The sequence below is a fragment of the Lithobates pipiens genome, unplaced genomic scaffold (genome assembly GCF_037356315.1).
Source record: "Lithobates pipiens isolate NorthernLeopardFrog02 unplaced genomic scaffold, aLitPip1_a1.2 Scaffold_18, whole genome shotgun sequence".
NCBI classification, from domain to species: Eukaryota; Metazoa; Chordata; class Amphibia; order Anura; family Ranidae; genus Lithobates; species Lithobates pipiens.
Genome location: NW_027507758.1, coordinates 637,233,865 through 637,257,300, shown reverse-complemented (window position 1 = coordinate 637,257,300; position 23,436 = coordinate 637,233,865). Strand labels below are relative to the sequence as shown.

Here is a 23,436-nt window from a genome sequence, read left to right as displayed (position 1 = left end):
TGGACCATCATATCTGGGTTCAAGAGAATGTTTTCTCACAAATTTCTTTACCAGCCCCCAATCTCCAGGCAGTAGTTGGTATGTTCCTGTATCTAATTCAGGATCTGGAATGGAAGAAAACACCTGGACATGCATTTGGGTTAATTTTCGTGATAATGCGGTTACATAATTAGTCAACACATCAGATTGCAACTGTAACTGTTGTGGAAAGTGACAGCCAAGTCTGGGGGCTGAACCAAACTAAATTTCATAAGGGGATAGGGCATATTTCCCCCGGGGTGTGTGTCTGACACTGAACAGGGCAATGGGCAAACTGTCTGGCCGACTCATGTTAGTCTTTTGGGCCATCTTTAACATCCTGTTTTTCTAGTGTCCCTTTCATCCTTTCTACCTTCCCGCTACTTTGAGGGTGGTAAGGGGTGTGTAGAGCCAACTGAACCCCCAGTGCTGCCCTAATCTTTTGTAAGGGTTGCTGTGAAGGCTGGGCCTGATCGCTCTCTATCACCTCTGGGACCTCAAATCTACATACTATCTCACTCAGTAGTTCCTTAGCTGTGGTCCTGGCAGTCATGTCCACCTCCACTAGGGCGTATTCGAATCTGTCACTCCTTTGACATTTGGGAGTGATCAATTTGTATCCTCTGGAAGGGGTATAGAGCTTTTGCCAGGTGCTTCTTCTGTGCCTTTTCTGTACGTTCTGGGTTACATTTGTTGCAGATAGTGCATGATCTGCAGAAGTTGTTGGTCAATGAAGTAACTCATAAGTTCATAAGAGTCTTTGTCAAGTGGGCAGTTCCATTTCCCCATTGCACCATGGCTGGGTACATACTCCTGGGTAGACAAGGCTTCTTGTTGCACTCGAATAGTCCATCTCTGAGAGTTCCTCCTCTCCGTTTCCAGCTTTCCTTCTCATCCGGACTTGCTGCTTCCTGTAATTATTTCAGATAAACTCTGTCCACTGGGAGAGTCTGTAGGGTATGCACAGGGTGGTCTTCTTCTACCACCCTGCTGTCCACTTCCCGTGGAACACTGGCTGTCTGTTTGGCAGCTGAATCGGCTAGATTGCCTCGAGCTTCCTTCGAGTTTAGTTTGTTGTGTGCTTTACTTTAGAATAGTCACTTGGGTTGGGAGAAGCAGGGCGTCCAAGTCCTTGATGGCTGAGTTATGTTTCACAGGTGTTCCTGCAGCCATCAGGAACCCTCTGTCCTTCCAGATAACACCAAAATCATGGGCAACGCTGAAAGCATATCTTGAGTCCGTATGAATGTTGGCTCTTTTTCCCTCTGCCAATTTACATGCTGTAGTAAGTGCTTGCAGCTCTGCCACCTGTGCAGACATCACCGGCGGTAAGGTTTCAGTTTGGAGAACCGAGTTTTCAGTGGTGACCTGGATCCTGCAGGGGTATTTCACTCATGGTGGGGATATGCGTGGTTTCCAGCCGCATTAGTTCGATGCAGTTATGGGGTGACAAGTCAAGACTCGACTCCTCCTCCTTACCCCCCTCGAGAAGTGGAAGAAGGGTGGTAGGTTTCGGTGTTTGACAACGTAATAGAGTAATGCTGTCTAGAAGGTAGAAACACAGGAGTCTCAAGTGTCTGGCAATGGACAGATGTTTCGGCTGGATCTTGGTGGAGTATGGGGGCAATGTCATGGGGAGCAAGCAGAACAAGGCAGAGTCCGAGAGCCAAGTCCAAAGTTTTGTCAAACAAGGCTTGTGCAGCAAAGACAGCTCACAGACACGATGGGCCTCCTCTTGCTATCGCATCCAGCCGACAGGAATAATATCCTATAGGGCGTAGGCAGATGCCGTGTGATTGGGCGAGTACACCTGTAGCATGTCCCAGATGTTCGGATACAAAGGGCTTGAACGTTTTGTCGTAGTCTGGGAGCCCTAGCGCCAGAGATGGTGTGCTTGAAGGCCTCAAAGTTGGATATTGCTTCAGGAAACATCTGGAAGGGGTCTGCCTTCAGGGTATCATACAAAGCTTGCATCAGTAGGGAGCCTTCTGGAATCCATGCTCTGCAATACGAAATTAGTCCAAGGAAGGAATGAAGGGGCTTCTGGCCTTGTGGCAGTGGGATGTCAGATATTGCTTTCACCCTGTCTTCAGTGAGGTGTCTTGTCCCATGGGACAAGACAGTGTCCAAGAACAATTACAGATGTTGAGCACCACTGCAATTTGGGCTTTGAGGTTTTGCAGCCCTGTTTGGCAAGATAGCACAACTGGCTTTCTGAGGTGACTTCAACAGTGGGTAAGTCAGCTGCACAGTGGAGAAGGTCATCAACATATTGGAGGAGAATCACTTCCAGGTGATCCTCTTGTTATGTGTCAAGGATGATAGCCGTAGCATTTGCAAACTAGCTTGGAGAGTTCTGTGCCCCTTCTGGCATAACTGCCCAGGTATACTGTTTCTTTTCGTGGGAGAAGGCAAAGAGGTACCTGCAGGAAGGATGCAGGGGTACACTGTAGAATGCATTTGCCAGGTCCACCACAGTGAAGTACTCAGCCATTGGAGGTACAGCTGATAATAAGGTATGTGGATTTGGCACAATTGGGGTGTCCAACACTGTGACTTCGTTAATTGCTCACAGATCCTGCACCATCCTGTATCTGTCAGGTTCTCCCTTAGGTGTTTTCTTCTTGACAGGAAAAAAGAGGTGTATTACATGGTGAGGTACAGGGGATCAAGGCCCCATTCTGGACCAAGGCAGCTACATGTTTTGAGATAGCTTCTGATTGAGCCAACTTAAGTGGGTATTGTGGTTTCCGGGCAATGATGCGCCCTCTTTGAGCTTGACTGAAACTGGTGGCACTTTTAAGTGACCAATGTCTTCCGGGCCTGTGGACCATAGACACGCAGGAATTCTGTCAAGTACTTCTTTTGGTATTGAACTTGGAGTTATTGCTTCATGAAGTGTCATCAGGAGAGGCAGAGAATACAAAGCAGATGAGTCTTCCAAGGATAGGGGAGTATGTAACTTCACCCCCCCATAGGTGTGAAAATGATTGACACCTGTAGTCTGGACAGCACATCAGCTCCTTGTAGATTCAAGGGACATGTAGAGGACACCACAAATCTGGTAAGCAAATCAGGAAATGTCCCCACTTGGAGAGGCTAAGTGAGTGGACTGGAGCGGGGCACCCCATCCACTCCCACGCAGGAAACATCAATAGTGGAAAGGAAAGAATTAGCAGGCAGGTCCTCAGCCCTCAACACACTCCTGGCTGCACTCATGTCAATGAGTAAAGTGGTAGGTTTTCCTTGTATAGGTAACGTGACCTTTGCTAGGGGTCCCCCAGTCTCATTTGAGGACACTGTCATAAGGGGTGACACGGGTTTGCCCATTTCCTAGCATGAGTTGGGGCGTGGTGGTGAAGGTTCATGTCCATGTTGCCCTTCGCGGGGATCCCTGTCTTGTCTCAGATGTCTTGGGGCTCTGCGTACTCTTCTGATGTGACCCCGCTTCCCACAGTTGTAACAGATGATCTTTTCCCTGGTATTGGGCAGTGGTGGTGGACGAGTGTAGGCGGGATCTTCGTCTTTGTTACCATGATGGGCGTTGGTTTTTTCCTTTTTGGTTTTCTATCCCTCTGGCCACCAACAGTAAATCGGACATTTTCATTGAGCGATATTCAGGGCGGGCCACCATCAGGCTTTTTCTGATATCCTCTCTGAGTCCTGAGACAAAAGCAGATGATAACACGTGTGTGTGTGTCTTTTCATAGAGGGAGAAGCCCAGATGTTCAAAGGCCTGTATGAGTCTAGCATGATACTTCTCCACAGACTCCCCTTTATCTTGGATTGTGGTGGTCTGATCTGCCAATTTCTCCTTTTCCCAGTCGCAGAGTTGTGCACAGAACTCAAAGCCTGAGGTGTAAGAAGTGGCACTTGCCAGGCAGGCATCATTGAAGGCTGTCTGCATGACTGGCCAAAAGACATGTCCTGCTTTAATTTGGCATAGGCTGATCAAGTCTTTCCAGGCAGCTTAGTAAGTTTCTTGTATCTGCACTATCCTGCGGTAGAAGGGCATTGGCTGTTTCTCTGGGTCAGGCCGACTTGTCACTAAGGTTGCTGCTTGTGATGGGGTAAAAGCGACATACATCACCGGTGCCCCTTCTGGTAACCGAGACTGGTGTTGGGGCGGGGGCTAAGAATGGGCACTGTTTCTCATGGTTGTCAGCATATGTTTGAGATCCTCTTGGAACTGTGAGTCCGGAGCCGGATTAGGGGTTAAATCAGCAGGTGGCCTTGCTGCCTGTTGTTGGTCTTCCCACTCGGACGCTTCTTCATCATTAACATATCCGGCCTGTGAAGGTAGTGCTTCCATATTAGGGAAGACAGGTGTGTGGTAGGAACCATCCTGGTTTAAAATGGGAAGAACTGGTTATATGCCACGGCTGGGCCTATTGGGTGTACCAAGATGGCCGCCGGCAGGAAGTGCACTGGGCTGTGCCTGAAGCGAGGGCTTGGGTGTACCAAGATGGCCGCCTGGGAGTGGTCACAGTGGGTTATGCTCGGGTTGGGGTGGTGAGAAGGGAGTGGGTGTTAGTTGTCCCTCTCCTCCTTTGTTCCAGTTTTTTGTATATGGGGGCGGTACAGCCACATTTAACTCTGTGATACACATACATAGTACAATTTGCATCTTTCTTGATTTCCTCTTCTACCCAACCCTCTTTGCAATGTCCTTGCCATCCTGAACCATGCTTCTGCCACATCCAATAAGCCGTTATCACACAGAGCGCCTCTTTTTTTTTTTTTTTTATCAGCACATGCCATTCCTCTGCTCTTGCAACATCTTCTCTCCTCTTCTAATATCACATTCTAGCATTCCCTTCTCTCTCTCTCTCTCTCTCTTTGTTTCTTCGGACGGCTCAAGAGGAGAATACAGGCAACAAAGTGGTTAATACTCCTCTGACTGCTGTCTTATCAAAGAATTCCTAGGGTGGGGGCTCGCATCCCTGCGAGAGATCTGTCTCCTCGCACACTCCTGACTGTTCGAGGGTCAAAACTAGCACGTCAGAGGTGGTGTGGAGCAGTGGCTTATGGCCCAACTGAATCTCCAGGTAGCCACCTTCTCTCCAACCCTCTTCGTGTATATCAAACAGTAATGGACAAATACACACACAGGACATGACACCTGACACTCTTTGAACTGCAAAGATAGCTCTCGGGAAAAGCTCACCTGAGTCACAAGACTGCCAAATTCCAGCTAGCCTTCTTTCAAACTGCCCTAATTCACAGTTTGAGATAAACCCTCAGGAAAGCTTTCCCGAGCAGAACATTCATAGACGTTTTGCAAGGTTGCCACATCCGCAAGCCTTCTTTCAAACTGCCCTAATTCACAGTTTGAGATTAACCCTCAGAGGTCCTACACAGCCAACCTCGAGTAACCCCGTCTATAAATGCCTGCAGAATTCCACCCCACCACCAGAGGTTGAATCTAGGGGTGAGGATGGACACACGCCTGCAGCTGCACTTTCAGTCTGCTAAATTTGCAATCCTTCAGAATGACAGACACTGAACAGATAATAGTCAGCAGAAAACCATTAGCAGGTTCGTTAAAACAGCTTCAGGTGAGAAATAAGTTACCTGCCTCTTTGAACAATCAAAAGGAGCCAACAAGACAAAATCAACCAGCCAAACCAGAGAAGTCGTACAAATGGTAAGGATAAATATGCTTACCGTACTGTTAGGGCTGCGCGCTTAACCCCCTTCTCTGATCTGGCCAGCTGTTCAGTCCTGGAATGCGGTCTCCCTTCGATTGAAGCCTGAAGCCCCACGTTGGGCGCCAGTTGAAATGGATAAGAACTACAAACTAGTTCTTGGTTATCTGCTGCTATTTCTAATTAAAAAAGTATAAATGTGCATGCACATTAGAAGTAAACACTCTCTGAGATATGTTCAGTTCAGGCTACTTCTAAATTCTGCTTTATTGGTGGGCGGTGTTGATATTTTATACAGAAAGATACGTCATTGATATGTCAGTCTAATAGGTACATCTCATTGGTTACAATACAAGAGAAATGAAGAAACTTGATGCTTGAAGTTTGGTTGAAGCTGGTTCCCTTATCTCGAATGCATTCCTCTAACGCGGGGGATGTAGGGTATAGACGCCATCTTCCCGCAGCACAGGGTCAATCTGTATGCTACATAATAAGTAAGGAGCATGGGAACATGTATACACATAAGCAAATAGACATTTTCTGATTATCATTATGTACATTGGATTCCTTAACAGGTGCAGATTGAGAGGATGAGGAGGGTGCAGAAGAGTAAGGCTGAGTGAGCCACTCAACCAAGTCTGGTGCGTCCTTTGACGTAATCGCACGCACCTTCTGCAATTTGCCACTTTGGCTCAAGCCTGTTGCTCCTGCCCTACCCCTACGGAAGGGCCTGCCTCTTCCTCTGCCTATAATTTTTTTAATGATCCTGTGACAAAATTCTCTAGAGAAGTGCAGTATGTATGTGGAAGAAGGTATATAACACCCGCTTCAATCTGTCATTTTTGGGGACCACTGGTCTATCACACCAGTTATAATACTTTTTTCTAATTGCGTTTGTCACTCTTTGTAGTATCGCTGCAGAACCGCTCAGCAGTCACAATGCTGCACAGTGGAAATACACTATACTATGCTTTCTATATGTGAAAGTATTTTATACGTGTATTACACCCCTATATACTGCACACCAAATAGTACACCTATACCAGTCCTTACAAGGACCTTTGTGGACCTAGTAGCTAGTGATTTGCAGACTGTCCCTCAGTCCCTACACTGATAAAAGACAGCTGCAGAATCGGTCAGCAATCAAGTATAATAGGCTTTCTATATGTGAAAGAAAGTATATTATACGTGTACAACCCTATATACTGTACACCTATACCAGTCCTTAACAGGACCTTTGTGGCCCTAATAGTAATAGCTAGTGATTAAACTGACTGTCCCTGCTCCACACAGCGTCCTGTCCCTACATTGACAAAAGACAGCTGCAGAATCGGTCAGCAGTGTACTCAGCAGCAGTGCACCAGAACCCTATATACTGCACACCTAAACCAGTCTTTAAAGTGTAAGTAAACCCCCCTATCGTTTTCAGCCAAGGAAGCTACCATCTTTGCCTCTGTTTCAATTTCAACTGCTATGGTGCTGCACATGTGATTCGTTATGACACCAGCCATTGGATGGTTTGATAGTTTGGCTGAGAGCACAGCCAATGTGCAGTTAGCATTCCCGGCATGCCTTTTTTATTTAAATGTTTAAATCGATGGGTTTATTTCCACTTTAAAAGGACTTTTGTGGACCTAATAGCTAGTGTTTTGTGTCACTACAGTCTGTCCCTGCTCCACACAGCAACCTCTCCCTACACTGACAAAAGACAGAATGTAAAATGGCCGCCAGATCAGGTCTATTTATAAGGTAGGAGGAATGTCCAATTGTCCATGTGCTGAAATGTCTCAATTGGCTGTTCTTTCACAATGTAAACGCATATGTCCGCCACGCGAACAGCGTCAGAAGTCTGCCGGCTTGGCGAATCGCAAACACGCAAAATTTGCAGCGAACCACAAGGCCATCCCTACTTGCCACTATTACTGAGATTCCCTATGTCTCGGCCCCGGCTGACCTCCCTACCACAGTGATTGCATTTGGCCTTCTGACCGACACCAATTCTTTTAAAATGCTGGAACTGCAGCCACCACCAATGACACTGCCTGATGGAATCCCTTCCACTGCAGTGGTCACACTCTCTTTCTGAGGTTCGGCAGGAGCAGGAGGAAGAGACCTGAACATCCCAGGTATTTTGGGTGCTGTGATGGATTGAGGCCTAATGGTTGCATTGGCCCATTCTGATGCTGAAGGCTTAGAAAGCACTTGGACAGGGGTCTTTTCAGGAGAGAAAAGTAGTGGGGACTGAGGGGAGATACATTCTGGGCTGTCGGTGGTGCCAACACAGGTAGAGGGCTGGAAATTAAATTTGTCTACAACAATGTCAGGAAAGCCTGCTTCCACCTCTTTCACGTTGCCAAGGGAACAGTGATCATTAGAAGCAGTAAACTCTGTCTCCTTGCTGACCACTGCCAAGCTCCCTGTAGTGCTGATGGTGGCGGTGACATCATCATGAGCCTCGGCCTCCTGACATGTTTCCTGCTGCATGGCCAGGATATCCAGCTTTGGCTGCACAAATGTATGTGCACTGGGAACCCCTTTGGCCTGCCCTCTTCCATAAAAGATACCAATGGGCAGCATGCTAACAGCAGCAGTGGTAGCATAGATGGTACCAAAGACACCATCTATCTGATTACTGTCTGAGGAGTGAGTGATAGATTGTGCACCTGGCTGTGGGAAATACTGTCTGGCTGGCTGCGGGAAATAATGTGTCCCTGGATGTGTGGCTGAAACTTGGGCAAAATATCAGCGGCTCCTGCAGGGGTAGTGCTACAAATAAAAAAAATTAATAATATATATATATATATTTTAAAAACCCAATATTTTCTACTTTCTGCTATAAACATAGCCAATAAAATCTTATTTTTCATAAATTTGGACCAAAATGTATTCTTCTACATTATTTTTTTTTTACAATAAACGGCAGTGATCCGCAACCTAAAATGGGACTGTGATAGTGAGGCTGTCAATCTAACACACACTGAAGCTGGCTGGACGGTACACTAACTGACACTACCAGTAACACAGTGATATCACTATACACTAATGCTATACACTGTCACTGTACTAATGCCACTGGTTGGGAAGGGGTTAACCACTTGCTTACTGGGCACTTAAACCCCCCTCAGTCCCAGACCAATTTTCAGCTTTCAGCGCTGATGCACTTTGAGTGACAATTGCGCGGTCATACAACACTGTACCCAAATGAAATTTTTATCATTTTTTTCCCACAAATAGAGCTTTCTTTTGGTGGTATTTAGTTACAGCTCGGAGTTTTATTTTTTGCTAAACAAACAAAAAAAGATGCAAAAAAAAAAAAAAAAAAAATCATGTTTTAATAGTTTGTTATAAAATTTTGCAAACGGGTCATTTTTCTCCTTCATTGAAGTGCGCTGATTAGGCGGCACTGATAGGCTGCATTGGTGGGCACTGATGGGCTGCATTGGTGGGCACTGATGGGCTGCATTGGTGGGCACTGATAGGCTGCACTGGTGGGCACTGATAGGCATAGTTAAGGCGGCACTAATAGGCACAGATAAGGCGGCACCGATGGGCACAGATAAGGCGGCACTGATGGGCAAAGATGGGCACAGATAAGATGGCACGGATGGGTGGCACGGATAAGTGGCACGGATGGGTGGCACGGATGGGCACTGATAGGTACCACAGATAGATGGGACTGATGGGCACTGATAGGTGGCACTGATAGGTGGCTCTGATAGGTGGCACTGCTGGGCACTGATGGGCGGCACTGCTGGGCACTGATGGGCGGCACTGCTGGGCACTGATGGGCGGCACTGGGGTGCAGCACCTGAGGCAGATTTTGGGTGGCACTGTGGGTGGCACTGCTGGGTGGCACTGTGGGTGGCACTGTGGGCACTGCTGGGTGGCACTGTGGGCACTGCTGGGTGGCACTGTGGGCACTATGGGCACTGCTGGGTGGCACTGACAGGGGGGCACTTACTTTATTTCAGGATGGCACTGCGGGTGGCAGGTGGGCACTGGCAGGGGGCAGGTGTCCTTTTAAATTGCTGGCCGTGTTCGGGACTGATGTCCCGAACACGGCCGCCGGCGATCGGCTTTTTTTTTTTCTCCTCGCGCTGTCAGCGCGAGGAGGAATACTAGCCGATTACCGGCTCCGTTTTATCACATGATCAGCTGTCATTGGCTGACAGCTGATCACGTGATAAGGGGTCGGGATCGACCCCTTACACGGATCGGTGATCAGGCGAGTCTCACGGACTCGCCGATCACAGAGCGCGCCGCGCGCGCCCCTCAGGGGGCGCGCAGGCCGCTCGTAACCGGGACTACGTCAATAGACGTAGTCCCGAAAATGTGGGTCCGCGCTATTGCCGTCATTTTGCAATAGCGCGGATCCCAAGTGGTTAACATCTAGGGGCGATGAAGAGGTTAACTGTGTGCCTAACAATGTGTTACTGTAGAACTATAGGCTAAACATTATTTTTCATTTTGGATAGAGTAAGCGAGGACTGTAACCCCTGTCAGATTTTCTTCTCCATCTCTGCCCTATTGGGGAGATTTCACTTCAATTCCTGTCCCATAGCCAAAGAGGAAGTGAGAGGAAATCCCTGAAAATGAAGGGGATTCCTTGGGGATGCCCCAGGTCACCAGAAATAGTGTCCCCATTGGAAGATTTCCCCTCTATTACTTTCTGGGTACAACACAAACATTTAGGATTGGTTTAATTACATGCAATGATAATGGTAACCAGGACAAATGGAGAGGGGGAATCTCCCTAATGGGGGCACAGACAGCAATAAAAACTGACAGGGGTGCTACTCTCTCTATATAAAACTAACAAAACCTTTTGCCTTTAGTTATTCTTTAATGTGTGCCGATTGTTCCTACAAATCAATGTTTTCCTTTTCCATGCTTTGCAGGGAGAAAGAACAAAGAGATCATTCCCTCTGTGCAGGTTGACATGGCTCTGTGCTGTGATTGGGTACAGCTGGCCTGCTGTGTCTGATCACAGTAGGGGGTTGGTGCTAGGATGTGCACACATCCTGAACCCCTGAAGAGGCCAGCTGAAAGGGACCTCCAATACAATAAATAGGGTAACCCAACCAGTGAACACAAAACTAACAACAGTCTAAATCCAAAATGTATAGAGCATGGTATAACCAAAGTGTAGTTGTACCAGAGCCAGGGTCAAACACGGGATATCAAGTAGAGGGGAGCTGGGAACAAGACGGGATAGGCAAAGGGAACCAGAGATGGACTGAGCGGGTAGGAAGAAATCTGGCTGCAGGGTCAGCGTCCAGGAACAGGAGATGGGATGCAGGCTTCAGGAACACAGATCAGGGGCACAAGGAGAAAATACCAAGGCAAAGTGCAATAGCATTCACCAGGTTTAAATGCATCTCCTGCAATCAGCATCAGGTGATGCCTGATTTCAGGGGATGATGTCAGCTCCTGACTGCCGAGAGACACTCGCTGGCGGGCACCGGAACTGCAGCCTAAAGATCTGGGAGCACAGTGCCGCCAGCAGGTGAATCCTCTTCCGACCGCCAGTTTCCGACTGCTGGAAGACACCTTCTGGTGGACATCGGAACTGCAGCCAATAGATCTGGGAGCCACATGGCCACCAGCAGGTGAAACCTTTCCTGACACCAGTAATGTACTGGTATATTGCTGTGCATGCACGAGCCGCCCGTCTGCTGTACACAGTGGGCAGTCCATAAGCAGTCAATAATTGTATGAGTACGATCTCTGTTATTTGTAGGAACCATGCCTGATGAAGTCATTGTATGAATACGATTTCTCAGTTATTGGTAGGAACCATGCCTGACGAAGTCATTGTATGAGAATGATCTAGGAGTTATTTGTAGGAACCATGCCTGATCAAGTAATTGTATGAGTATGATCTCTCAATTTAATTCATCAGGCATGGATCCTACAAATAACTAAGGAATGGATTTGTAAAAAATGTGTTGAAAGAATGCGACAAGCATTCATCCCGCCATGAAAAATTCTTGCCATATTAACAGTGATTTCCTATGATCGTTAGCTCCAGCTACTGACCATAATGCGGCATTTTTTCTGAAAATAACGAAATCAGGAAGAATAGTGCAATATTGCCTTATGGTCACTAGATGGAGCCAAAGATCATAGAAAATCAATGTATGAAGTAAACTACAACCAACATTTTTTTTTTAAATAGATATCTAAGTGTTTGTGAAAGCTTACACCAAAAAATTTACTCAGCCAATGAAAGGTAATCAATCAATTTTTATTTTTCTACTGATATCAATTGCCAACACAGTACAACACTTCATCCATGTCTTTCGTGATCTCTGATCTCCTTATCAACTGTTTCTTACATGATGAAGATCAGCCATGGAGTATATCTGAGGAGTATATCAGGGTGTGCTTCTTCCCCACATGAGAGCTGTGATGTCCAGCAACATTCACGTTGAAGGCATTTCCCGCACTCAAGGCACTAATACACCTCGAGGGTTGTGTGGGATCCCCGATATTCAGGAAGACAGGACTTCAGTCAGTAACAATTCTTCACTCAGATCAGGAAAGTGGCTTTTCCTCCATGTGCAATCTCTGATGTGCGTTTAGATTGGACTTATCTGAAAAACATTTCCCACACTCAGGACAGGAATACGGCTTCTCCCCTGTGTGAGATCTCTGATGAGTGTAAAGATTGGACTTCCGTGAAAAACTTTTCCCACACTCAGGACAGGAATATGGCTTCTCCCCCAAATGAGATCTCTGATGTGTGTAAAGACTAAAATTACGTGAAAAACATTTTCCACACTCAGGACAGGAGTACGGCTTTTCCCCCTTGTGAGATCTCTGATGTGTGTAAAGACTAGAATTACGTGAAAAACATTTCCCGCACTCAGAACAGGAGTATGCCTTCTGTCCTGTGTGAGATCGCTGATGTGTTTTAAGATTGGATTTATCTAAAAAACATTTCCCACACTCAGAACAGGAAAGTGGCTTCTCCCCCGTGTGCAATCTCTGATGTGTGTAAAGACTGGACTTTCTTGAAAAACATTTCCCGCACTCAGCACAGGAATACGGCTTCTCGCCTCTGTGAGATCTCTGATGTGTGTAAAGATTGTACATCTGTGAAAAGCATTTCCCGCAGTCAGAACATGAAAGTGACTTCTCCCCTGTGTGAGATTTCTGATGTCTGTAAAGATGGGAAATATGTGAAAAACATTTCCCACACTCAGGACAGGAATACGGCTTCTCCCCCGTGTGAGCTCTTTTATGTACATTAAGACCAGATTTAAAATGGAAACATTTCCCGCACTCAGTACAGGAAAACCTCCCATCAGTTGGAAGGACGGCACCGTCCCTTACAGTCTGAGGTTCCTCAGGATAAGAGGAATACGATGGTCCATCTACACTGTGTGGTGCCGGATGGACATTTGAGGTAGTCGGGTTTTCTCCTGGACTATACTGTGTGATGTCCTCATCTTCTACTTTACAGTCTGGAGACAAAGTGAGACAATCCTCTGAGGTTTTCCTCATCTCCCGTCCATCTACTAAAATAGAAATACAAAGATTATTACTAGACATGAGCTGATTGGTTCCCCTAAACCAGGACTCCGCCCACATCAGGCAGCTTTGTCTCTGAGGATCTTACAATTCCCCCCTCAAGGTAACTAGTAAATGGGTCCTCTGATCTCCTACCAGATCATTTCTTTATTCATGGACCTTAGTCAGAGAGTGAGGAAACAACGAGAACTGTCTTTTATAGGAGTGACAGTGATAAGGGTATTATAGGCGAGGATGGAGGGTGAGAACAATAAAGTTGGGGCAAATGGTTTGGGCTGAGCATAAGTTCATCCCGAACATCGCCTGTTCAGCAAACACCAGAATTTGCAGGGCGCATTTGGCAGCTGTCCGCTCCGCCAAATTCCTTGCAATTCACTGCATGCTGCACAGTGCATTCTATAAGCCCTAATTAGGCAAAGCTTTGCCCAATCAGGGCACGGTGAATAGCTGGTTGTTAAGGAGTGGGGCCAGGAAGCTAGCCGCCACGTCCTTAACAACTGAGTCATCAGCTTTCATTGGGAATCCGCGCTGACAGTTTAAAAAAAAAAAAAAGTAAAAAAAGTAACCAAAAAAACGGCATGGGGTCCCATCCGGTACGGATTTTAAGGGGAATCCCACGCCATACCAGACCCTTATATGAGCATACAGCCTGGCAGGCCAAGAAAGGCCACCCCTTTAAGAGCAGCGGGCTTATCAGAATTGGGAAGGCTCCTTTAATAAGGGAACCCCCAGATCCCGCCCCACCCCCATGTGAGGAGGCAGTTTTTGACAATTTCTTTATTAAAAATAAAAAAACAATGTCCCTCGATGTAAATCTATTGTCAATCACGACACCACCGTCACTGCCGGACCCAAAAAATAAAATAAAAAATGATCCGCCATCAACTAACGTAAACCACCAAATTCCTGGCTTGCCATTTGACAGCTCTTGTATAGGTAAGGGACGGAGCCACCTGGCAACATCACCTGGTGGCACAGTACCCCTTGTGACATCACTGACTGGTGCATGCTGGCTCGACGACATCACAAGGGGTGGTGCTACAGAGTGACACGACCAGCTGGCTCCACCCCTTACCTATATAAGAACTATCAAACAGCAAGCCAGTCATTTGGCGATTTGCCTTAGTTGACAGCGGATCGTTTTCTTTTTCTGGTCCGGTGGTGGCGGCGGCGGCATCGTGATTGATAATGGATTTACATTGGGGGACATTGTTTTTTCATTTTTAATAAAGAAATAGTCAAAAACATCTTCCTGTTTTAATTTTTTTTACACTTTTTGGTGAATAGGCAGGGGTACCATGTACCCCATACTCGTTCACATGGGGGGGACCGGGATCTGGGGGCTCCCTTGTTAAAGATGGCTTCCTGACTCTAAGCCACCTGCCCCCCACGGCCACCAGACAGGGTTGTGGGGATGAGGCTCTTGTCTCCATCAACATGGGGACAAGGTGCTTTGGGGTGGGGGGGCAGAGCCCCCCCGCCCCAAAGCACCCACCCCCCCATGTTGAGGGCATGTGGCCTAGTATGGTTCAGGGGGGTGCTCGCCCCCCCTTTTTCCTTACTTGCCGGGCTGAATGCTCGGATAATGGTATGGTATGGATTTTGGGGGGAACCCAACGCAGGTTTTTTCTATTTTTCTATATTGTTGGCAATTTAAAGTGGTTGTAAACCAGAAAGTTTTTTTTTATCTTAATGCATTCTATGTATTAAGATAAAAAGCCTTCTGTGTGCAGCAGCCCCCCTCATACCTACCTGAGCCTGTCTTTATCCAGCTATATTGTAGGCATGTCTCGGCTTCCCAAGACTCTCCCTCCTCATTGGTTGAGATGGCAGCGCAGCCCATTGGCTCCCACTGCTATCAAATTCAGAGAGCCAATGAGGAGAGAGAGGGACGGGGACAAGCAGCAGATCCGTGTCTGAATGGACACAGGGAGCTGCGGCTCAGCACTCATCAGGAGGGAGGGGCCAGGAGCGCCAAAGAGGGACCTGAGAAGAGGAGGATCTGGGCTGCTCTGTGCAAAACAACTGCACAAAGCAAGTATAACATTTGTTATTTTTAACAAAAATAAAAAATGAGGTATTTGTATCACTTTAAATATGATTTGACTAATTTTTTTCTTTAAAAATCTAATTATTGCTGCAGCAGGTTCTATACATGGTACAGATGGGCCACTTTACTGGTAGACTAAGGGGACCCCCAGGTAGGATATTTAACTGCTTGTCTACTGGGCACTTACACCCCCTTCCTACCCAAACCATTTTTCAGCTTTCAGAGCTGTTGCACTTTGAATGACAATTGCGCGGTCATGCTACACTGTACCCAAATGAAATTGTTATAATTTTCTTCGCACAAATAGAGCTTTTCTTTTGGTGGTATTTAATCACTGCTGGCAATGGCAGGCACTGATTGGCGACACTTTTGGCGCTATAATGTAATCAAGGCAAGTTCTGATCTGAACGGCAAACCCTATTTAAGTCTCTGGTACCCTAACTTGAAAAATCTAAAGTGCCCATTTTGAAGGCTTATATGCAAGCAATTCCCCCCTCAGAGGAGATGCCGCTGGTCTGCTCTCCTCACAACACACTCTGTCAGTGTGAGGCAAGGAGCGCTGATTACCGGCTTCTCTGTGTTTACATTTGACCGGCTGTGATTGGACACAGCCGATTACATGGTTAAAAGAGCCGCTGATGTGGCTCTTTACAGAGATTGGGGTCGCTCCGTGTCCCAGCAACACGGCATGGCCATGATGGCTGTGTTGAGCCCCCCTGCAGGCACACGAGAGCGGCCGTTGTGGGACGCTGTCCAGAATGAGAGCCGCTCCGCTGTCATTTGACGGTGGGTGGGCGAGTGGCAACTAGTTAAAATCATTTTTCATTTTTATTATTACACTTCAAGCATCATTAAAATTACTGCTCCTGTAAAAACAATATATAAAAAAAAAAAAACATTTTTTAATTGATACATGTCCCCCAGGGCAGTACCCATTCCCCTTAACCCATTCGGTTTGCAGCAGAACTCCAGAACAGAGAAAAAGTTCTGATCTGAAAGGCAAACCCTATTTAAGTCTATGGGAACTTAACTTGAAAAATCTAAAGTGCCCATTAGGAAGGCTTATATGCAAGTAATTGGCCAAAAAAGGGGTATGGGGGTACCCCTTTTTTGGCCAATTGCTTGCATATAAGCCTTCCTAATGGGCACTTTAGATTTTTCAAGTTAGGGTCCCATAGACTTAAATAGGGTTTGCTGTTCAGATCAGAACTTTTTCTCTGTTCTGGATTTCTGCTGCAAACCGAACGGGGGGGGGGGGGGGGGGTGTTTGGCCCATCTATATCATTGCATCTTCCCAACACAAGAAGTCCTGCACTTCCTTATATAGTCCATGATTTAGTCCTGAAGATGGGGGGAGAAGAACCAAGATGAAGACTGGACTGATACTGAATACCCCCATCATTGGGTTATTGACTCCTCCCTCATTATCACTTTCTGTTTAAGGTCCCAAAGTCTGAGGATGTTATCACATTATTATCAACATGTAAAAGTCTGTGCTCCAATCACATCATCAGATATAAAATGTCCAACTGGTAGGAAATGGGTGTAACAAAAGAGAATACATATTATATTATTATTATAGTTATATATCATTATTATATTATGTCTATATATAACAGTGGGTAGAGGGGGGAGCATAATTTAGGACTATGTAATGTAAACATATTGTATAAGATTCAACAGATAGGACTATATAGTATCAGAATGATGTAATGTACAACATAGAGTATACAGTGCAGGGGTAGGAGTATGTAATGTACAATATAAAGTATACAGTGTAAGGGTCAGGACTCATAATATTGGTAATCAGTGGAAGATTAAATGTTTACATGAGACAAGTTGCAGAGGTCCCACACCGCTGCCTCCCATCTCCTGAGACTGCACTCAGTGACTTGTGTCTGAGACTATACAGACATATCCCTCCACCCGGCACAGCCAGCAGACAACAGAGCAAGTAATCCTGGAAGAATCTGAGATCTTACTAGACTCAGGCAAGGGGACGGATACCAAAGACTTATACACCAGCTGCCTAGGTTGAGTAATGCCTATGGTAAAACGTTTGTGCCAGTTGAACCCCAGAATCTTCATAAATTGTGTCTGCAACACAGAGAAGGAAGATTATCGGAGAGAAATCCAGGAATACAGGATGGGGAACACAGCTCAGGAAAGTGACCAGGGGATTACAGGCTGATATCACCCAGCCCCCACCCTACTCTGGACCAATCAGTGAGCAGTATGGGTGGAGGAATTTATTTAGTGTTAATGACCCACCTGTGCTGATCTCTGTAGGAGTGTCCTCCTCTATAAATGTCCCCGTTATTCCATCCTCCTCCATAGACTGCTGATCATCCCTCACATACCTCTCTTCTTCTTCTGATTTAATCTCAGCCTTTATATCTAGCAAATCGTCACCCTAAACCAAAAAACATAAATAAAATGTAATTGGTAGACTATAAGCTCACATAACAATCCACACATCATCTTCACAAATCCATGTTCGAAATGCTCCATCCCACCAACCTTGTAACAGTGGGGGATGGTGTGATCTTCCTGTGTGGAATCCCGGGAATACAGAGGACGGGGACATCTCTCTGGTGGGTTCCTGGTATTAGGTGGTTCCATCATATCCTTGTGTCCTTCTGAAAACTCCTCCATCACTCCATACTCCTCATCCTCCTCTTTATACTCTTCTTTAACAACAATATTATAATCCCCGAGGTTTCCACTCTGAATATATAATAAAACATTCATTGTAACAATCATGCTGTGTATAAATCAGAACTACCAATAATTGTCAATCATCTACCTGATGATGGTGGGAGATGGTGTGATCTTCCTGTGTGGAATCCCGGGAATACAGAGGACGGGGACATCTCTCTGGTGGGTTTCTGTAGCTGGATGACTCCACCATGGTGTCCTGGTACAGATCTTTGTGTTCTTTTAGAGACTCCTCCATCACCCCATCCTCATCATCCTCCTCTTTTATCTCTTCTTTAACCTCAACTTTAGAATCTCTCAGGTCTCCACTCTGAATATATAATAAAAATAACATCAATGGTAACAATGCAGATAATGTACAGATCCTAATGATACTATCAGTGATTGTTCCTCATCTACCTGATGATGGTGGGGGATGGTGTGACCTTCCTGTGTGGAATCCCGGGAATACAGAGGACGGGGACATCTCTCTGGTGGGTTCCCATTACTGGATCCATCTGTAGGAAACACACACACTGACTGAATACATTGTTTCTATGTGTTTATCAGATGATGGGGGATCTAGGTGGAGCCTCCGTACTGCTCTCTCCTTTACAATAAAGTCACCTCTTACCCGGTGATGTGAGGGGCGGCTGATTGTCCATCATGACGTCCTTGTAGAGATCCTTGTGTCCTTCTAAATACTCCCACTCCTCCATGGAGAAATAGACAGTGACATCCTGACACCTTATAGGAACCTGACACACACAATGATACAGTCACCATCCAGACACATCCCTTGTCTGTTACTGGATAATGTCCCAGAATTCCCAGAATCCTCCTCACCTCTCCTCCATCATCTCTCTGGTGACTTCTAGAATCTTCTTTGTATTTCTCTATTCTATCAGGGAGGGAGGTGGAGGCAATGTGATGGTCATATGATCTCCAGACTTCACAGGAGGAAAACTGTAAAATATAAACACAAATAGTAAAATAAAATGATATTCCCAGAATCCTCCTCACCTCTCCATTCAGGAGTCAATTATATTAAAGCCCCACTTCAGACTGAGATATAATTTACCCACACAGGACCCGCATGCCATTACATACAATGCAGGACCAACAGTATCACTTTGCTAGTGAGGATGCCAAGGGTCCGTCCACATCCTAAGAACATCAAAAAAAAAGCCAGATGCGAGGACATAGGACATATAGACTCTGGATGGAGGGACATTTGGATGGGGAGATTTGAGGGGTCCTCTATATGAGGCTCCTGTGCAAACCAAATCATTGCTCCTGGGTGTGTCCTACGTCTCCTAAACTGAAATATGAACTCTGACCTTTACCATACAGAAATCTGTCAGGAATGTGTGAAAGTAAGCTCTCATGTGATCAGGTGACGTGCGGAGGAACGGATTGGAAATAGCAGACAATTTTCTCCAGAGCTCCTAATGGTGGGGATGGATTTTGCTGAGTGCTGGTGCCAAGTTTCCACCCCCCAGGATCACTGCAGGTGTGGAGAAAAGCTGTGTAAGAGGATATGGAGGAGAGATGAGGAGGAGATCCAGGAATCAGGATAAAGGTCAGGACAAGCAACAGACGAGCACATCCAAGAGATGAAGCCGGGGTCACTACACAGAAAATCAATCCAAGGAAACAACAGGCAGGACGAGGAATAACAAGAAGGAGCTCAGAGACAAATGAGAATATTGCTCAGGCATTGGGAGATGATCTCAGCATGACTTACATAATGAAGGAGATGAGGGGGAGGGGAGGAAGTCACTTATGGTGACCATAGAGACATGGAAATTCAGGGGGTTCAGCAGGGATCGGTCACATTTCCATCCATGTGTGGTCACTGCCGGATAAAAGTCACTCCATCAGCGGCTGCAGCCAATAGCTTCATCACTGATCTGTGTATTCTGAGAGCGGAGGAGCGCCCCCCATTGTCAGAATACAATAGTGCAGCAGGGAGGATTCCCCCATCCCCCTCCAATGTGTGGATGGGGGAATCACTTCTGTTTTTTTCCTCTCATCCCGCTGGATGAACGATAAAACTGAACCATGTATGGCCAGATTTGGAAGGAAGATATATTCATCATCAACTGATTCCTCTGAAGGGGTTAATCTACATATTACCTCCTCTGCCTCCAAATCCAGCAGTGTCTTCTCTCTACTTCCTTCCAAATGAAATGTCCCATGTATCTGACATCACTTCCTGTCTGACATCACTTCCTGTCTGTTTTCCATAGAGACTTCCTGTCTGGGTAGAGGTGAGATCACCACCTTGTGGAGCTCAGAGGAACTGCAGCTCAAGAAACATCTCGTAGTGTGAACATGGCCTTGTGCTGTGTGTGTATGTGCTGTATATCCTTCCCCTTTCTCTCCTCCCTGGGTGTGTATGAAGGGGCGGAGCTCTGAGTGTTTATGAAGAGGAGGGGCTCTGAGTGTGTATGAAGAGGCGGAGCTCTGAGTGTTTATGAAGAGGAGGAGCTCTGAGTGTGTATGAAGAGGAGGAGCTATGAGTGCGTATGAAGAGGCGGAGCTCTGAGTGCGTATGAAGAGGCGGAGCTCTGAGTGTGTATGAAGAGACGGAGCTCTGAATGTGTATGAAGAGGTGGAGCTCTGAGTGTGTATGAAGAGGGTGGAGCTCTGAGCGTGTATGGAGTGGCGGAGCTCTGAGCGTGTATGAAGAGGCGGAGCTCTGAGCGTGTATGAAGAGGCGGAGCTCTGAGTGTGTATGAAGAGGTGGAGCTCTGAGTGTGTATGAAGAGCAGGAGCTCTGAGTGTGTATGAAGAGGCGGAGCTCTGAGCATGAACCAGCTGGGTAGAGGTGAGATCACCATCTTGTGGAGCTCAGAGGAACTGCAGCTCAAGAAACATCTCATAGTGTGAACACGGCCTTGTGCTGTGTGTATGTACTGTATATCCTTCCCCTTTCTCTCCTCCCTGAGTGTGTATGAAGAAGCGGAGCCCTAACCCGATGTTCACTGCAGTATGCAACATGGGGCCTTCACAACGTGGAATTTTAGAGGATTAACATTGGTTTCTTCCTTATTTGATATGTTTTATGCCCCATACACACGGTCGGAAATTCCAAAGAAAAAGTCCGATCGGATTATGTTGTCAGAAAATCCGATCGTGTGTGGGCTCTATCAGACTTTTTCTGTCTGAATTTCCGACCGAAAAAGTTTGAGAGCTGGATCTCAAATTTTCCGACAACAAAATCCGATTGGACTTTTTACGATCGTGTGTAGTGAATTCCGACGCACAAAGTGCCATGCATGCTCAGAAAAAATTTGGAGATGAAAGCTATTGGCTAATGGCCTCTACGTAGTCCCGTCGTACGTGTATAACGTCACCTCGTTCCGAACGATCGGATTTTGTGCCAAATTTGTGCGACCGTGTGTATACAAGACAAATTTCGGCCAAAATCCATCGGAAAAAATCAGACGGATTTTGTGGTTGGAATGTCTGACCGTGTGTATGGGGCATAAGAGTCCAGGGCTTACTACGCATGCACCAATGGCACGTTGCCGCAAGAGGAAATCCGTGCCAACTGAGCATGCGCCAAAGATGCCCTAATGCGCCAACCCTCACCTGCGCAGAAGACTTGATGCAAATAGGCAGGAAAATGCCCAAGAGGCACACAGGAAGTGACCTCAACCTAATGGAAAACGGTGGGAAAATGCCCAGGAGGCGCACAGGAAGTGACCTCAGCCTGATGGAAAATGGTGGTAAAATGCCCAGGAGGCGCACAGGAAGTGACCTCAGCCTGATGGAAAATGGTGGTAAAATGCCCAGGAGGCGCACAGGACGTGACCTCAACCTGATGGAAAAAGGTGGGAAAATACCCAGGAGGTGCACAGAAAAGTGACCTCAAACTTCCCTATATAAGCCCAGCCCAGACACTGCCAAATTGCTGGATTATCTTCAGTCCCCCCTTGTTCCTGCGTTAGTGTGTGATCTGTCTGAACTTGTAATGACCTGGAAACCTATTTGACTACTCTTGATTGCTGCTTGCCATTAACCTCCTCTTTGTACCTTGACCATTCTACTTCTTTGCCTCTTTTTTAGTCAGCTGCCAGATTGGAACCGACCCCGACTTGGATCTCGACCATTCTTCTGATTAACACTTTTATACTACGTTGCCAAATTGGACTTGACCTTGGTTCAGATCTTGGACTAAGGCTTGCACGGTGCTTCGCACCCATGCCTCTCGGTGTCCACCAAATCTCTGTCTCCATCTCCAGAGGCTTCAAGGACCTGAGGTGCAAGGGAGGCCTCCCCACTACTTCGGCCTCACATCAGGTACCTTGCCTTCATGACAGATATGGAATCTGGCAACCCACATTCCTTCCAAGCTCTAGCAAAAGATTTCATTTGTCATTGGAAGATCGTTTTATCTCCACTCAAGCTTATTCCATCTTGGACATTTACTGTCCTCTCAACCTTAAAGCATTTGTAAACCAAAAAAAATTGAATCCTGTAACATTAACATATGTTAAACAGCACAGGGCTTGTGCTGTGTCATTTGGCCCCCTGTATCACCTGCAATACCTGGCTGATCCTGCTTGGTTCTGCCCTCCTCCCTGTAAACTTACCATGGGTTATCATGCCCGCTGAGCCCTGACACCATGGTCAGATTATGTGCCACCTTCATCCACAGCTCTCCTTTCTGCTCTCCCCCCTCCCCTCCATGCCTGTCATCTAGTAACAATGCCCCCCCTCCTGCTTCTGAAATTACAATGTAAATTACATGCAATCCCCTCTGTTAGAAAGCATCCTATGCTGTAGTGTCTGTGCTTTGTAAAAATTTCTACCTGAATTCACAGTGCTGCTGGGCACTCACATGACTCCTAGCTGCTCCTGTCCTCCCCGGTTGACGTCATGGCTCTCTCCTCCTTTCCTCACCACTGACGTCAGCGGGGTATTCTTGGCCCCTCCCACTCTAGCTGTTAGATCAGGAGAGGGATCAGTGAGGAGTCACACGGGCACTAAGTGGTGCTGTGAATTCAACTAGAAATGGCCATATTGTCAGGGCTGGCTTAGCCCTTCCTTCTCTGGGCTGGCTGCTCAGCTGTCGGCTAATTGCCAGCTCTCATCTCTCTCCACAGTTACCCAGTTGTTCCTAATCCTGCTCGTCTGACCTGCCTACTTAAAGCTGTCCAGCTCACTTCACCACTGCCTTCGCCTTGGTCACATCACAAGAAACCATCTCCTGCGTACCTGTTTAACCACTACAATACAGGGCACTTTCGCCCCCTTCCTTCCCAGCCCAATTTTCAGTTTTCAGCGCTCTCTCGCAATTTCAATGACAATTGCGTGGTCGTGCTACACTGTACCCAAATGAAATTTTTATCATTTTGTTCACACAAATAGAGCTTTATTTTGGTGGTATTTATTCACGACTCCGTTTTTTATTTTTTGCGATATAAGCGCAAAAATAGCGGAAATTGGGAAAAAAAAACTATATTTTCTTCTTTC

At 46.5% G+C, this 23,436-nt stretch overlaps 2 protein-coding genes across 2 annotated transcripts in view; one reads left to right on the top strand and one right to left on the bottom strand.

Moving 5' to 3' along the window:
- LOC143986894 (gastrula zinc finger protein XlCGF66.1-like) overlaps positions 1–23,436 on the top strand; it is a 373,036-nt gene that overhangs the window by 184,787 nt on the left and 164,813 nt on the right. The gene's annotated exons all lie outside the window — the stretch shown is intronic.
- LOC143986895 (uncharacterized) overlaps positions 1–23,436 on the bottom strand; it is a 127,759-nt gene that overhangs the window by 59,677 nt on the left and 44,646 nt on the right. The window contains 8 exon segments of the mRNA XM_077485301.1: positions 12,209–13,189; positions 17,524–17,665; positions 17,773–17,979; positions 18,059–18,280; positions 18,370–18,467; positions 18,584–18,707; positions 18,796–18,915; positions 20,089–20,160. Of these exon segments, the coding sequence (XP_077341427.1) occupies positions 12,209–13,189; positions 17,524–17,665; positions 17,773–17,979; positions 18,059–18,280; positions 18,370–18,467; positions 18,584–18,707; positions 18,796–18,915; positions 20,089–20,160 (1,966 nt within the window).